Below are 13,111 nucleotides of genomic sequence, written 5' to 3'. Positions count from 1 at the left end.
GAGGGAGCATGAGCTGGGGGAGGGGCAGAAGGAAAGGGGGAGAGAGCCTGATGCAGAACTTGATCCCAGGACCCTGAGATCATAACCTGAGCTGAAATCAAGAGCCAGACGCTCAACCAACTGAGCTACGTGGGTGCCCTGGGTTCAAGTCTGTTTTGCACAGACGTGCTGTGTAACTTACATTGTCGCTATGACCACCGTTTCTACAGTTTTCTTGCTGCCTAATCACTCTATTCTTAAACTTACTTGACACATTTGCATGAATTTTAAGAACACCACAACTGGTAAGCAGCATGTTTTTAAAATATGTTGTATTTCTTGGAATTCATCACACAGATGTGAAGAGTCCTGTAGGCAGTAATGGTGTCCTGGTTAAGGGCACAGCTTTGGAGGAAGACCATCTTGCATTTTAATCTAGACTCTGTCATGGGTTAGCTGTGTGACCTTAGATAGTCACTTATTTACCTGAGCCTGGGTTTTCTTACATGTAGTATTCTAGTAATAGCAGCACATACACGCACGGGCTTGTTGGGAGCCTTTCATCGTGAGGCACTCAGCAGGGGGCCCAGTACGTGAGAAGGCATTCAAGAAGGGTTAGCTGTTATCCTTATTGGTTAGCGTTATTATGATTTCGTTTCCCTGTGGAGTATTTGCAGGGTGACTGAACGAAGCTTTAAGAAAAATACTTTAAAGATGTGAACATAACCAAGAAGGAAGAACATGCAAAGCTTTAGAGCAGTGATTCTCCAATGAGATCTGCAGATCAGCACTGTCAGCCTCAACGGGGAACATGTTAGACACACAGATGTCAGGGGCTACCCCAGATCTACATGCTCGGAAACTGTGGGCTCTGACGCACCGGCCAGATGATTCTGATGGACCAAAGTCAGAGCTACAGCTTCTTAGCGCTGAACAGTGAAGCCCCAGCTGACACTGGAGTCACCCCAGGAGCCCTCCCACTGCTTCCTGTGACCGACGCCCAGTAAAAAGTAGCCCAAAGACAGGAAATCTAGTGAAGGTCACCAAACTGTTCCTGCCCCCACGAACCCTCACTATTCTGTACTTGTTTCGCTTCCTCTGAGATCCCACTCAGTCAGTCATGTATTTAACACCGTGCTTTCCGGAAGTTTCTCTGCCCCACAGTGCACAGAGTCCCGCCTTCACGGAGCTGATGTTGGGTGGTTGAGCTCTGATTCTTGGGTGTTGTATCGGCAGTCCGGCTAGCTGGAGGGGGCAGAAGAAGCTTGTGTGTAAGGTGGGAGTCCCTCACACAAGCAGTAATTGTAATTTCAGGAGAACCAGGACCGCCTGCCGATGTGGAGTCCTGCCCTCGAATCCCCGGGCTTCCCGGGGTACCAGGCCCGAGAGGACCAGAAGGAGCCATGGGGGTCCCTGGAGTGAGAGGGCCCCCAGGACCAGGTACGAGGCTGGGGTCTTTTGTTCATTATGTACATCAAATGCTGCTGGAATGAACATCTAGGCATCTTGCTGTGCAATTCTTAGCATGGAGTCTAAATTCCTCGTGAGTAGGAAGCATTGTAATCTCCACCTCTTTGACAGTTTTCTACATTTCTCCTGAGGTTCGATCACGTCCTCACTGGATCAGCACAAGCCCACTCTTTTTATGTTGAACTCGTACTTGAATCTCTCCCACTTGGGCAACTTTTGGGCATGAAGCTTTGAAGCCTTTTATACAGCAGAGTAGATGCTCTATTAATAGTCATTAATAACTGTTGACTTGATTTTGAATTACAAATACTCGCATTGGGGCTCAGTGGAGCAGAAACACCCTAGGAGAAGGGGGAAGAAGATGTCTCACTTGGAGAAGGATCAGAGGAAAGGGGAAGGGTCAATCTAAATTTTGGCCATGACCTTGAGTGTTCATTTAATTGATTTGACCATTGCTCATGTAAGGGTCGCGCAGAAGCCTTAGCTAAGCACTTCAACCAAACCATTCCTTTGAAAACTATCTTCTAAATGCTTTATGTGCGCTTCACAGATCCCCACCACACTGGTCATTGACAAAGATATTAAGGGAGTCCGGGCTGGTCAGCTCAAGGTCAATGATGTCTTCAGACTAATTGACAGTGCCCGTGGTTCTAGACAGCTTGTGTGCAAATTACCCCAGGAGCCACGAGGCCGTTCTCTTTCCTGGTTTCCCACTGCCCAGATGTGGCTCTGGCTTTTTCTGATTTGGGGCCAAAGGAATTGGAAATAGAACTTGAGTTTTGTATCACCTGTGTGCGTGTGTGTGTGTGTGTGTTTCCCCAAAGCCAAACAGCTATGGGCCCAAAAGATGTCCCCTCTGCTGGTGTCTGAGTAGTTGTTGGGTAGTATCCAGAACCTGGAGCCCCCCTGAGACCGGTAGGGGGTTTGTTTTGTCTGTGTTTGCTGCACTGCATCTGTGTTTCTGCATTAAGCTAATTGCGTGTCGGTCGGAGCAACTTCCATTTTCTGGCGTGGGGAACACTGGGAAGTGAGCGTAGTTCCTTGTCACTCATGGCATGGATCACGCTCTCTGTCCATCAGAATCACTCGTCACACAACCTACTTTTAAAACCAACCCCCTTGTTGTGTATATAATTGCAACTGAGGGCTGGGACAACCGCCCCCTACACATACACACACCCCTTCAGAAAAGTCCACTTTCAAGTAGAAGATATGGCTGGTAATGCACTTCTGCAAATGTATTTCAGTAAATACTTCCAGATCCTCTGCACTCTTTAGAAAGTATGGTATTAGGCGTTGTGGGAAATTCAGACGTGACTAAGATGTGCCCTGCCCCCCACCACCCCAGTGCCTCTAACCTCACGGCAGAAAGAGCTGGTAGAACAGAAGTAATTCTAAATAACGAGAGATTATAATTTGTGTTTTCAAGGAGTTTCTGGCAAAGGCCCGAGGACAATGGGACAGGGAGAGGTGAACTTCAGTATGGAGGGCTGTAAGATAGCTGAGACCCAGGCAAGAACTGGCCTTTGAACATAGCCTTTAAGGACAGTTGGGGCTTTGAGGGACCAGAATTCTCCAAAAGGGAGATAGCAGGGTCACAGTTGGGCAGGTCAGCTGCATCCTTGCTACACAAAGTGTGGACCAGCGCAACTCAGGCACAGACTTTCCAAGTCAGAATCTGCATTTTAGCAAGATCCCAGAATATGTGTATATATATTCAACTTTGAGAAACCCTAACCATATTATGTGAATGGAGTCCTTAAAACAGTCAGCTAAAAGCAACACCAACCCAAGGGACTCAGTCCTCACTGTGGGCTCAAGTCATCTGGAGGGGCTGGAAACAATAGCGATGCCTCCTCCCAGACCAACTAAATGCAGAAGGCAGAGCCCAAGGATCAATGTGTTGGAAGCGCTCCCCAGGTGACCCTAGCAGATAACCAGGGTTGAGAACCACGACTGCCCCCAGTACCAGTTGAGAACAGCTGGGCGGTTGGGCTCACCCATAATGGAGACTTTGAAAAAGAAGGAAAGAAAGTAACTGAGAAGAAAAGCCAAATGGCCAAATAATTATCTTGGGGGACATACAAGATTCTCTCTCCATAGATTGTGAGGTTCTGAAAGGGGGCTGATAGGCTACACGGGCCAGCTGTGATCGATCTCCTGTCATCTCTCATTCTGCCCGACCTGGGGCTGGATGGGCTCATCTAGTTGCAAATAGCCTCAGAAGGGTGTTCTCTGGCTCCCTATGTCCTCTCCTTATTGATGTCACTGACCCTGCCTGCTGGCACTAGGAATACCTGAGGCCACCATTGTGCCACAAAATGTGACTTATGTGGAAAAAAAGAACAATAACAACAACAAAACAACCAGGTGCACAGCCCTTCCCAGAAGGTGCCACCCTTCCTTCCCATGTTGCACTGCTCCATGGCTCACCTTCCCTTGGGCTCCTTTCTTTCTTTCTCCCAAGTACCCACTCCCACACCAGTGTTCCCTTTTGGCTCCCCCTTCTCTGGCTCCCCCTTCTCTGATGTGGCCTCCACCTCTTGGCCTGCAGTGTAGCCAACCCTGGATACCTCGACCACACTGTCCAGTAGCTAAAAAGTGACAAGTCTATACTGAGGGTCTAGAGTGGCCGAACCCCGACTGACTGGAGTCATCGGCAGGGCATGGGGCTCGTCATCTGTCCTCTCCTGAAGATGATTCTTCCGGCTCAGTGTTGGGGGCCATCTGTGCCATCCCCGAGTTCAGCTGTGAAGGATCAGCCGCCACTAGAGAGGACCATCCCCACCTCAAACGACGTTGTTGGCTTCTTCTTGTCTTCCTTTCTGAACCTCTTTCATTGCCAAGCTGGTTTTGTAACCTGGTGCTGTAGCCGAGATCTATACAGAAAAAAGTAATGAAGTTCTGGCTCTTTCCTGTCCACTGTGAGCCGGTAGCAGCCACACTAAATATATCTTGTGTCTGGTAAGAGTCCTCCACCGTGGAAGGCCTCCTGTCTTTCTGCTCACACGTCTCTTTGATCCACAACTTTTCCTTCCCCGGGGGGCCCTCAAAGGCTGGGGCTTCCTGGGATGCACACAAAGGTGGTTTCCATATTGGTTTGAACTGTTACTGCCTAATGGACATTCCCACATCCTGTTAGAGTGTTTAATCTTCAAGTCAACATGTGACGCTCTCCAAGGAGGTAATCCATCAAACACTGGAGGTCTTTTAGATGTAGCTCTAGTCCTTAAAACAAGTTCCAAGTGGAGAACAAGTCCACATAGGGAAAGCCGTAGGCACACAACTCGGATAACAAAAGCCTTCCTTCCTATCTCTGGAAATTGCCTGACAATTTCTCCAAAGGGAACAAAGCCCATATCACAACATCTGGCGGGGGAACTCTTTCCCCAGATCGACAGTGATCTTGCCACACGTTGATATTTCAGGAAGATGCCTGCTGCCTTATCCATGATCAGTCTGTTTGCTGGCTTGTCAGCACTCCGGCAGCCCTTTGCAGAATAGTGCAGTGGCCTCATGTTGCAATCATCTCGTGGGTGGGAGAGATAAGAGAATGCTCTGAGCTCACCATCAGGGCCCTGTGTTCCTTCCAAAGGAACTGACGTCCTTGAAGCTGGTGGCAAGGGGTACGCCAGCCAGCACACAGCAGCCCCACCTGGAAAGAGGTTTCTGCCCAGTTACTGGAAAGTAGAGGACGTTTCTCACCCAGAGGGGGAGAGGGAGGTTTCCTTTCTCACTTACTGAACGATAACGACAGACAGAAAGCAGTCCAGGAACTGCATGACAATCCAAGAGAATTTGTTTAAACACAAGGAAGCAGAGAGTGAAATGACTGGGTATACCCACACCAGCTCTACCAGCACGGATGTAAGGGAACAGACTGGCTGGTTGTGGGGACAGAAGAAGGAGGTTGGTATGGGACACTCTCAGGCAGGCAGTGGTAGAGCAGGGTTTTCAAAGTGGTGAGGTTTGGAGGGGCATGCATTTCAAATGGCTGTAAGATGGGGTCCCGTGTGAGGCAGCAAACCGAATGGGACATCCAGATGGTCACCCGAGCATGGCAGTCCCCTGCTCTCAACCCTCAGGTGGCTTCCCACGCCCTTGAAGAACAAGTCCAAGAGTGAACTGTGAACCCTGTATGACTTCATGGTTGGTTTTACTCTAATTCGTGGCAGAGAGAGAGAAAGAACAGAGAGAAGAGAGAGAGAGAGAAAGGGAGAGAGATTAACAGGTAGAAACCAGAATCCTTGGGAAGGTTAGTAATTCAGGGAATTCCGTAATTCAGGCTAATGGGAATACACTCCTCTACAGGCAAGGACCTTGTCTGCTACCCAAGAGAGGAGACTGTGGCTGATGAATTAATGCCTGGACAAAAGCAACCAAACAATTCAAGAACCCCTCAAGTTAACAGTGGGACTGCTGCCAGGCCCCCAGTTTATGTCCTCCTGGGAGCGCACCTGAGCTCCGCAGAGTGTCAGGAAGCAGGCTGGCGGCTGATGGAAACCCCCTGGGCGAGGTTCCTCCACTAGCTCTCAGCTCTGCCCCCTTCTTGAGCCTCAGTCTCCCCCACCTCACCCCCCGCAGGCTGGCACAGGAGAGCGCCTGGTTATGGGGCTGTTGAGAAGACGGAATAGGCTAATCCACATAAAAGGTCATACCTCCCACCTTGTAAACTCTCGATCATTTTAAAAAAATTGCTGCTCTTATCTTTTTCCAAATGGAACTGAACTCCCAATCAAATCTTATTGAATTTTACTTATTCCTCTGCTCAGCTTTCTAAGAAAATCATTATTAAGGGTAACATCTATTTATAATCATTATTAATAATTAATAATAATCATTATTAAGGATAACATCTATTTATAGAAATCATATATGTTCAATATAAAAAAAATAAACATATGAGAATATGAAGAAAGGTGAAGACCTCTCCTCCAGCATCTCCACCGTCTAGCCCCATATCCCGGCTCTGCCCACGACTGGCTTATCACTTAAGCAAATGACTTGACCTCTCAGAACCTACTGACCCCAGGACCAAGTGGAGGTAGTACAATCCCAGCTCCATGTATCTGGGAAGGCGACATGAGCGAATGCAGTGTGGTCCAAAGGGGGAGCCCCGGGCCAGGAGTGCTAGCAGGGGTCCTACTGTTCTCACCGCTGGCATCGTGAATTCTCGTGCAGGGTGCAAAGGAGAGTCCGGGCCGGATGGCAGGCGGGGCAAGGATGGCCTCCCAGGGCCCCCTGGGCCTCCTGGAAGCAAAGGGGACGCGGGAGAAGCCGGCTGCCCTGGAGCACCAGGTAAAAATTTTCAGCTTCTCTTCTTTCCGTGGACACCGTAGACCTGAGACTGTGTACGAGATCCCTGGTCTCTCGGGCGGCTTTCCAAACCGCTCCTATTAAAAGCATTTGTCTTAGATGTGGACTCACCAAATATTAGGGAGGCAGAAGCAGCGGGCGTGGAACAGCCAGTCTGTTCCCTTCCCCCACGTTCTGAGCAACCCTCGACCATTGCAAAGATGAGCCAAGGTCCTCTCCCCCATTTAGTACTTCCCCAAACCACTACTCGGAGCTCTTTTAGCTGTTGCCTTTCTCAAGGCAAGCCTGGCGTTGTGTGGGATCGCCACCGAGAGGCCGTGAGGAAGGTGGGGTGGCGAGGTGTTCTCACCCTCCACGACTGGCCAAGTCACTTGGCCTCTGTTTTCGGAGTTCGCTTCATCCTACTGGTGCATTTATATAGAATACAAGTCTCCTGCTTAAGAAAAAATATCAGGGAGTAGCCATTGGGTGCGGACAGAGATAAGACATGACAGAATAGTCACTTAAAATATAATGTGCCAGGTCATATGGTGGCCAGAGGGGCCGCAGAGGCTCTCCCAGGTGGGTGAGGGGAAGGAGTGACGGGGGCTGAGGACGTCTGTAACAAAATGCAGCCTGAAAGTCAGCTTCAGCCAGCTGCGGCGTGTAGAGGGGAGAGCTCCGTGCTGCCTACGCTCCGCTTCCCAAGTCCAAGATCCCCTCCGGTGCGGTCCGGACAGGTCAGACGAGACACGAGAACGACCCCAGTCCAGGGCACAGGCTCCTGCATTGTAACTTCTGGTTTCCAGCATAGATGGGGAGACTCTACTAGTCTTCCAGAAACGAGTTTTTAAAAAAAAAAAAAAACGACTTTTTGTTTCACCTTTGCTCTTGGCAGTTAGAGGCAGCCTTTGGCCTCCTTCAGTGGGTCAGCCCCTTGAAGATGCACGGGAGACAGACCCCGCTCGCATTGTGGAGAGCTCTTCATTTCCACCTGCCAGCAAGAATGCAGAACTAGGCCTTCCTTCCCCCTCCCTGCCTCCAAATATAAGGTCCAAGTGGTGCATGTGTTTGTTAAAACAACCCCCCTGACCTGCCTCCATTTTTTTTTCTTTATTCCTCCAGGCCCTCCTGGGCCCATTGGGGACCCTGGGCCCAAAGGGTTTGGGCCTGGATACCTCAGCGGCTTCCTCCTGGTTCTCCACAGTCAGACGGACAGAGAACCCGCCTGCCCTACGGGCATGCCCCAGCTCTGGACGGGCTACAGCCTCTTATACCTGGAAGGACAGGAGAAGGCGCACAGTCAAGACCTTGGTAGGTGTGGAGCGCGGGGTCACTCCCAAAAAAGCGGAGTACAGCTTTTGGGTTAATCTTACAAATGCATCAGTGTCTGCAGCGATCCCTCCTCTCCTGTGGAGTTTTTTCATTTGAAACAACCACACTAATTCCCAGGGCATTCCCACGAGTGACCCCGTGGGAGATGTGCATTCTGGCTACAATAGTTAACATCTGGTGACTTACTCATTTCTAAAAAATGATCCTTCCTCAGCAGGTTAAATTTAACTCTTATAGATATATAAAGTGTAGTTGTTACCTCCAAATGTACATTATTTAATCAGGACACGGTCAGTCCCTGTGTTTACATGTCAAAGGGTGTATCCCTGGCAGCCGGGGGGTTAGACCAGAGGGCAGGGGCCGGCGGCCGCTCCCTGCCCTGCTCCAGCTGGTTTTCTAAATCACACAACGTGATTTGGGGAGTCATTGCTTAGTGCTGCTTATTTTCTTTCTTTTTTTTTTAATTTTTATTTATTTATCTGTGCTTGCGTGTGCAGGAGCACACAGGACGAAGGTGTGGGGCCAAGGGAGAGAAACTCAAGCAGGCTCCCTGCCGAGCCAGGAGCCTGACATGGGGTCCATCCCAGGACCCCAAGACCCTGACCTGAGCTGAAAGCAAGAGTCAGACGCTTAACTACCTGAGCCACTCAGGCGTCCCACTTGTCTCTTTTCAGTAGTAGATCTGTAAGCTGCAGGGACTGGTTTCCAGTGAGGAGTTTAAGTTCCCAGGTGCTGGCGAACACGGTATTTCCCAGATCACGGTGGTTGGGTGGTGGGTGCAGGACACAACAGCAGGGGGCACTGATGGGGGGGGGGCTTGTCACTGCCCTCCCTGGGCTAGGATTCCTGCTGTCATCAAGGGTGGTCCAGGAGTACAAGCCTAGGGTGGCAGCTACTTGTGGTCATTCTCCGTTGGGCTTAGCCATGGCCCTTCCCATTCGAGGGCCGGGGGTGCGTTGGGCTGGGGGAGGAAGTTCATGTTCAGTATCTTGGCTCCATTCTCTCCTCACCACCCTTCTGCCACCAGTCTCCTCCGTGCCTGGCCTCTGTTCCATCCGTCTCCTCCCACCCTGGTCTAGCCAGAGCCTCCCCACAAAGCTCTGCAGAGCTGCGGGATAAAATCTGAGCTCCTTACAAGACAGACAAAACCTGCACCCTTGGTCTGACTTCTCCCTCGAAGCCCAGACGGAGAGACACAGAGGTCCTAGCATAGGATCATTCTACCGGTCATCCCCTCGGGAGTCCCGGTGCTCCTTCCTTCTCACTCCTAGGGCTGGCCATGCTGTGTGTTCGCTGTCCAAATGCTCAGCCTTCTCCCCAAGCAAACCAGGGCGTGAGCTCTGTGGAGACTCAGCGGGACTAACCGCACCCCTCCAGCAGCGGGCCCATTGCTCGGTTCGGGCGGAATGAGGAGAGAATGAGTGGATGGGGGCTGGCCCTGGGACCAGGGAGGTGGCAGAATTGGCCAGGGCCGCAGCCTGCCGTCCCCGCCACAGAAACGGGCTCGGCAGGTGCATCTGTGTGAGCGGCGGAGCGCGCGTCCGCGAATGGCACCTGCGCGGACCGTCCCCGCGTACAGCAGGCCCGGCGCCTCGCCCACCACATGGCCTCGCCTTCCTTCCCAAGGGCTGGCAGGGTCTTGCCTTCCCGTGTTCAGCACGCTGCCCTTCGCCTACTGCAACATCCACCAAGTGTGCCACTACGGCCGGAGGAACGACCGGTCCTACTGGCTGGCGAGCGCCGCGCCGCTGCCCATGTCCCCGCTGTCGGAGGAGGAGATCCGCCCGTACATCAGCCGCTGTGCGGTGTGCGAGGCCCCGGCGCCGGTGGTGGCGCTGCACAGCCAGGACCAGTCCATCCCCCCGTGCCCGCAGACCTGGAGGAGCCTGTGGATCGGGTACTCGTTCCTGATGGTGAGCCCCTGCACGCCCGCCGCTTCCGCCCGGGATGCCCTGAGCTCCACGGGACAGACAGACAGCGCTAGGACAGGGGTTGTGAACACATCCCCAAACCCCAGCCTGGCGAGACATAGGGCCACCTTCCTTACTGACGATGTGGGTTTTTCGTTTGTTTGTTTTAGGATTTTGTGAGGGTGTAGACGTTGGCTTTGCTTCAACCCTCAGAGAAAGTGGTTTCTTGTTGTGTGCACAGTCGCAGGCCCCCGCCTCCCTTCCCCTGCGGAGCCTACCTAGTTCGCCCCTCCTGGGAGCCGTCCGCGTGGCGCGGGCTGGGTCTGGGGTCGTCCGCCCGGGTCTGAGCCCTAACTCTGGCTTGTTGTCCTGGCAGCACACGGGGGCCGGGGACCAGGGAGGAGGGCAGGCCCTCATGTCCCCTGGCAGCTGCCTGGAAGATTTCCGAGCCGCGCCGTTCCTCGAATGCCAAGGCCGCCAGGGAACTTGCCACTTTTTTGCCAACAAGTACAGCTTCTGGCTGACGACCGTCAGAGCCGACTCGCAGTTTTCCTCCGCACCGACGCCGGACACCTTAAAGGAGAGCCAGGCCCAGCGCCAGAGGACCAGCAGGTGCCAGGTGTGCATGAAGTACAGCTAGAGAAGCGGCAGCTGGCCAGCATGTCCCCTGGGGAAACTGCCTGGGGGCCCTGGGGGTGCCCAGGCTGTGCTGAGACATTCATGGTGCTCATTTCAGACCCCAGTTTCAGCGGTCCCTTCCCTTCCCAGGAGGTTATCCCCACGGTCCTCTCATCCCTTCCTCTGCTCAGGACGAGATTAAGCAAGTGTTCCTCTTATGGATTTATTTGCACCTACCAATTTAGATGAAACCCAGATATTCTTATGTTTTTGAGGATGATGGAAGAGCTGGCTTTATTTAAAACGATGCTAATTCACAGGAAGGCAAAGAGATGATAAAGGCCAGATTACAAATTACATTACTGAAAACTTCGCTCATTGGTTATAGCATCTCAAACAATTGAAGTCAATTACTCTATAATAGGGTGGGCTTCTGGATGGATTTTATAGGAAAAAAAATAAATAGGCCAACAAATGAAACTAGAAAGTGGAGATTTCCAACCTCTCAAAATGATTTCCTCTGTAATCTGTTTTCCCATGCACTTTAAATAATTGTAAAACCGTGACCCAAGGAGATGATAAAAAAAAAAAGAAAGAAAGAAAGAAAAAAGAAAAAGAAAGAGAGAAAAGGAAAAAAAAATCCACACAGAGAGCGGTAACAGTTCATTTCAAGGCAGAATGAATCATTATGCCAGGAAGGACCACAGTCTCTGCATTCCAGAGATGCTGCATTAGCATAAACACATCACAGATGAACATAAAACGTGTTCTCTTCTGCATTTTTCAGAGAATGGAAATGCCTACTTTGGCAACCCTTTTGAAAAGTAGCATTTATGGAAAAAAATATATTCAATAAGGGATTAAGAGCCTAAGAGCTATTAATGAATATTAAGGCAGTGATTCACAAAAATGGACTCCCCATTGCCGTGAACTTCCAAACAGACGGCATTTGCCCAGTCGGGGTCCAGTGAGTCTTTGGTGTGTGCGTGCTAATGGGACTGAAGCCACATGGGGCTTCGCTCAGACACACCAGCTCACACAAAGCATCCTGCTCCCCTCCCCAGGAGCCCTGCAGAGCTGCCTTGCAGCCCTCCACGGACGCTTTTCCTCCAAAACATAATGGCATTTCATACCGGGAAGTGACAGAGCTATCATTATGCACTTGGGAGAAAATTAAGGGCCAGCTTAATTAAACTTAGGTAAGAAGATTCATGTAAGTCATGGTGACCCGGCGAGGAAGATATGGTGCTATTTTAGAAAAAAAGCAAAACAAAAAACCCCCAAAAACCTGCAATTTGAATTTTATGTGCCTGTTACTGGTTTTTACAGAAACATCCCGTTTTTCCAATTTTAAAAGCATTCTTCTATTTTTTGTCAGTATTCTACCAAGGCAGCCGTTTGACATTTGGAATTAATATTTTCTATAAAAGTTCAGAAGATATATCAATTTAGTATGAGTAGTTTTCTGAATAGGAAAGGATACATTTCCTATTCTAGTAGGGATTCAGCAATCTAATCCAAAAAATCAGAAAGCTTGTTAGAAATAAATTAGAGGAAACCTGCCTTCCTCATTTAAAAACATGTCATTTTAGAAGAAAAATAAAGAGATTTCTCATGAGCAAGTGATACTCATTTTCGTGCTTAGTTTCAATGCACTTAAAAATAATTGAGAGGAGAAAAACTCAATTAAAATTTTGTTTATAAGAGATGTTTTCCTTGCCAAACATTGATTAGCAATGAGCTCTTATATGTAGAACATATTTCAAATGAGTCTTGCTATGGGCTACTCCCAGGATGGCAATTTATTTTAAAAACTTTCCAGTAAAAAGGAAAAAAATGTACATTTTAAGATGAAAGCAGAGTATTTCATGGTTCATTTGACCCATTTATTGATTGTTTTTAATCGTGCTACCGCATGTTAAGTATTTCTGAGCACCTGAAATTTAAGCTGATTTCAACCTCGTTTATAATGACACTTTTCCGTTTCCCAAGTTTTATTACATTTTACCAAACGTCAAGCCTTCTAAAATTTCATCTTGTTCATTCATGAATTTGGTCTGGGAAGAGATAAGGGTGAGAAATAGGACATTGGAGACGTGCTTTGTGTGGTGAAGTATTTTACCCGTATTAGAATATTATCTTAGTAAGCTTGCCAAATACATCTTAAAACACAGGCTGAATTAAGTGTGCAGTTTACTCCACGGTGAGCCTGGGATTGTGTTTGAGACTGTTCAAAATACTGGCATTGCAAGATCCCCTCTCTAAGTGTTGCATAATTGTTGCCCTAAAGGGCAAAACAGTGGGACAGATAACTCCTCGGATTAGAAGACTCTGCTTTCTTCACCACCTTAAATATCAGGACTTTGAAATGTCCTTTTTCTGTGAAAGATGCACAAAGCTTTATGCTGGCTACTCCATGACTGGTGAGGATCCTTGTCAACATTCCTTCCTAGGAAGCCTCTCCCCCACCTTGCTGGTTGGAAAGCATCTAGACTGTCCAGTGG

The 13,111-nt window shown here is 49.6% G+C and overlaps 1 protein-coding gene across 5 annotated transcripts in view; it reads left to right on the top strand.

Annotated features, from left to right (window-relative positions):
- The window catches only part of COL4A4 (collagen type IV alpha 4 chain), a 111,248-nt gene that overhangs the window by 90,896 nt on the left and 7,241 nt on the right, over positions 1 to 13,111 (top strand). For 3 of the 5 annotated variants that reach the window (XM_044241727.1, XM_044241726.1, XM_044241728.1), the window contains 5 exons: positions 1,294 to 1,419; positions 6,631 to 6,747; positions 7,870 to 8,058; positions 9,706 to 9,992; positions 10,366 to 10,608. In XM_044241727.1, the coding sequence (XP_044097662.1) occupies positions 1,294 to 1,419; positions 6,631 to 6,747; positions 7,870 to 8,058; positions 9,706 to 9,992; positions 10,366 to 10,608 (962 nt within the window). The other 2 variants (XM_044241729.1, XM_044241730.1) reach the window with 2 other exon arrangements.

The sequence above is a fragment of the Neovison vison genome, chromosome 3, assembly GCF_020171115.1.
Source record: "Neovison vison isolate M4711 chromosome 3, ASM_NN_V1, whole genome shotgun sequence".
NCBI lineage: Eukaryota > Metazoa > Chordata > Mammalia > Carnivora > Mustelidae > Neogale > Neogale vison.
This window is presented reverse-complemented; position numbering and strand designations above follow the sequence as displayed.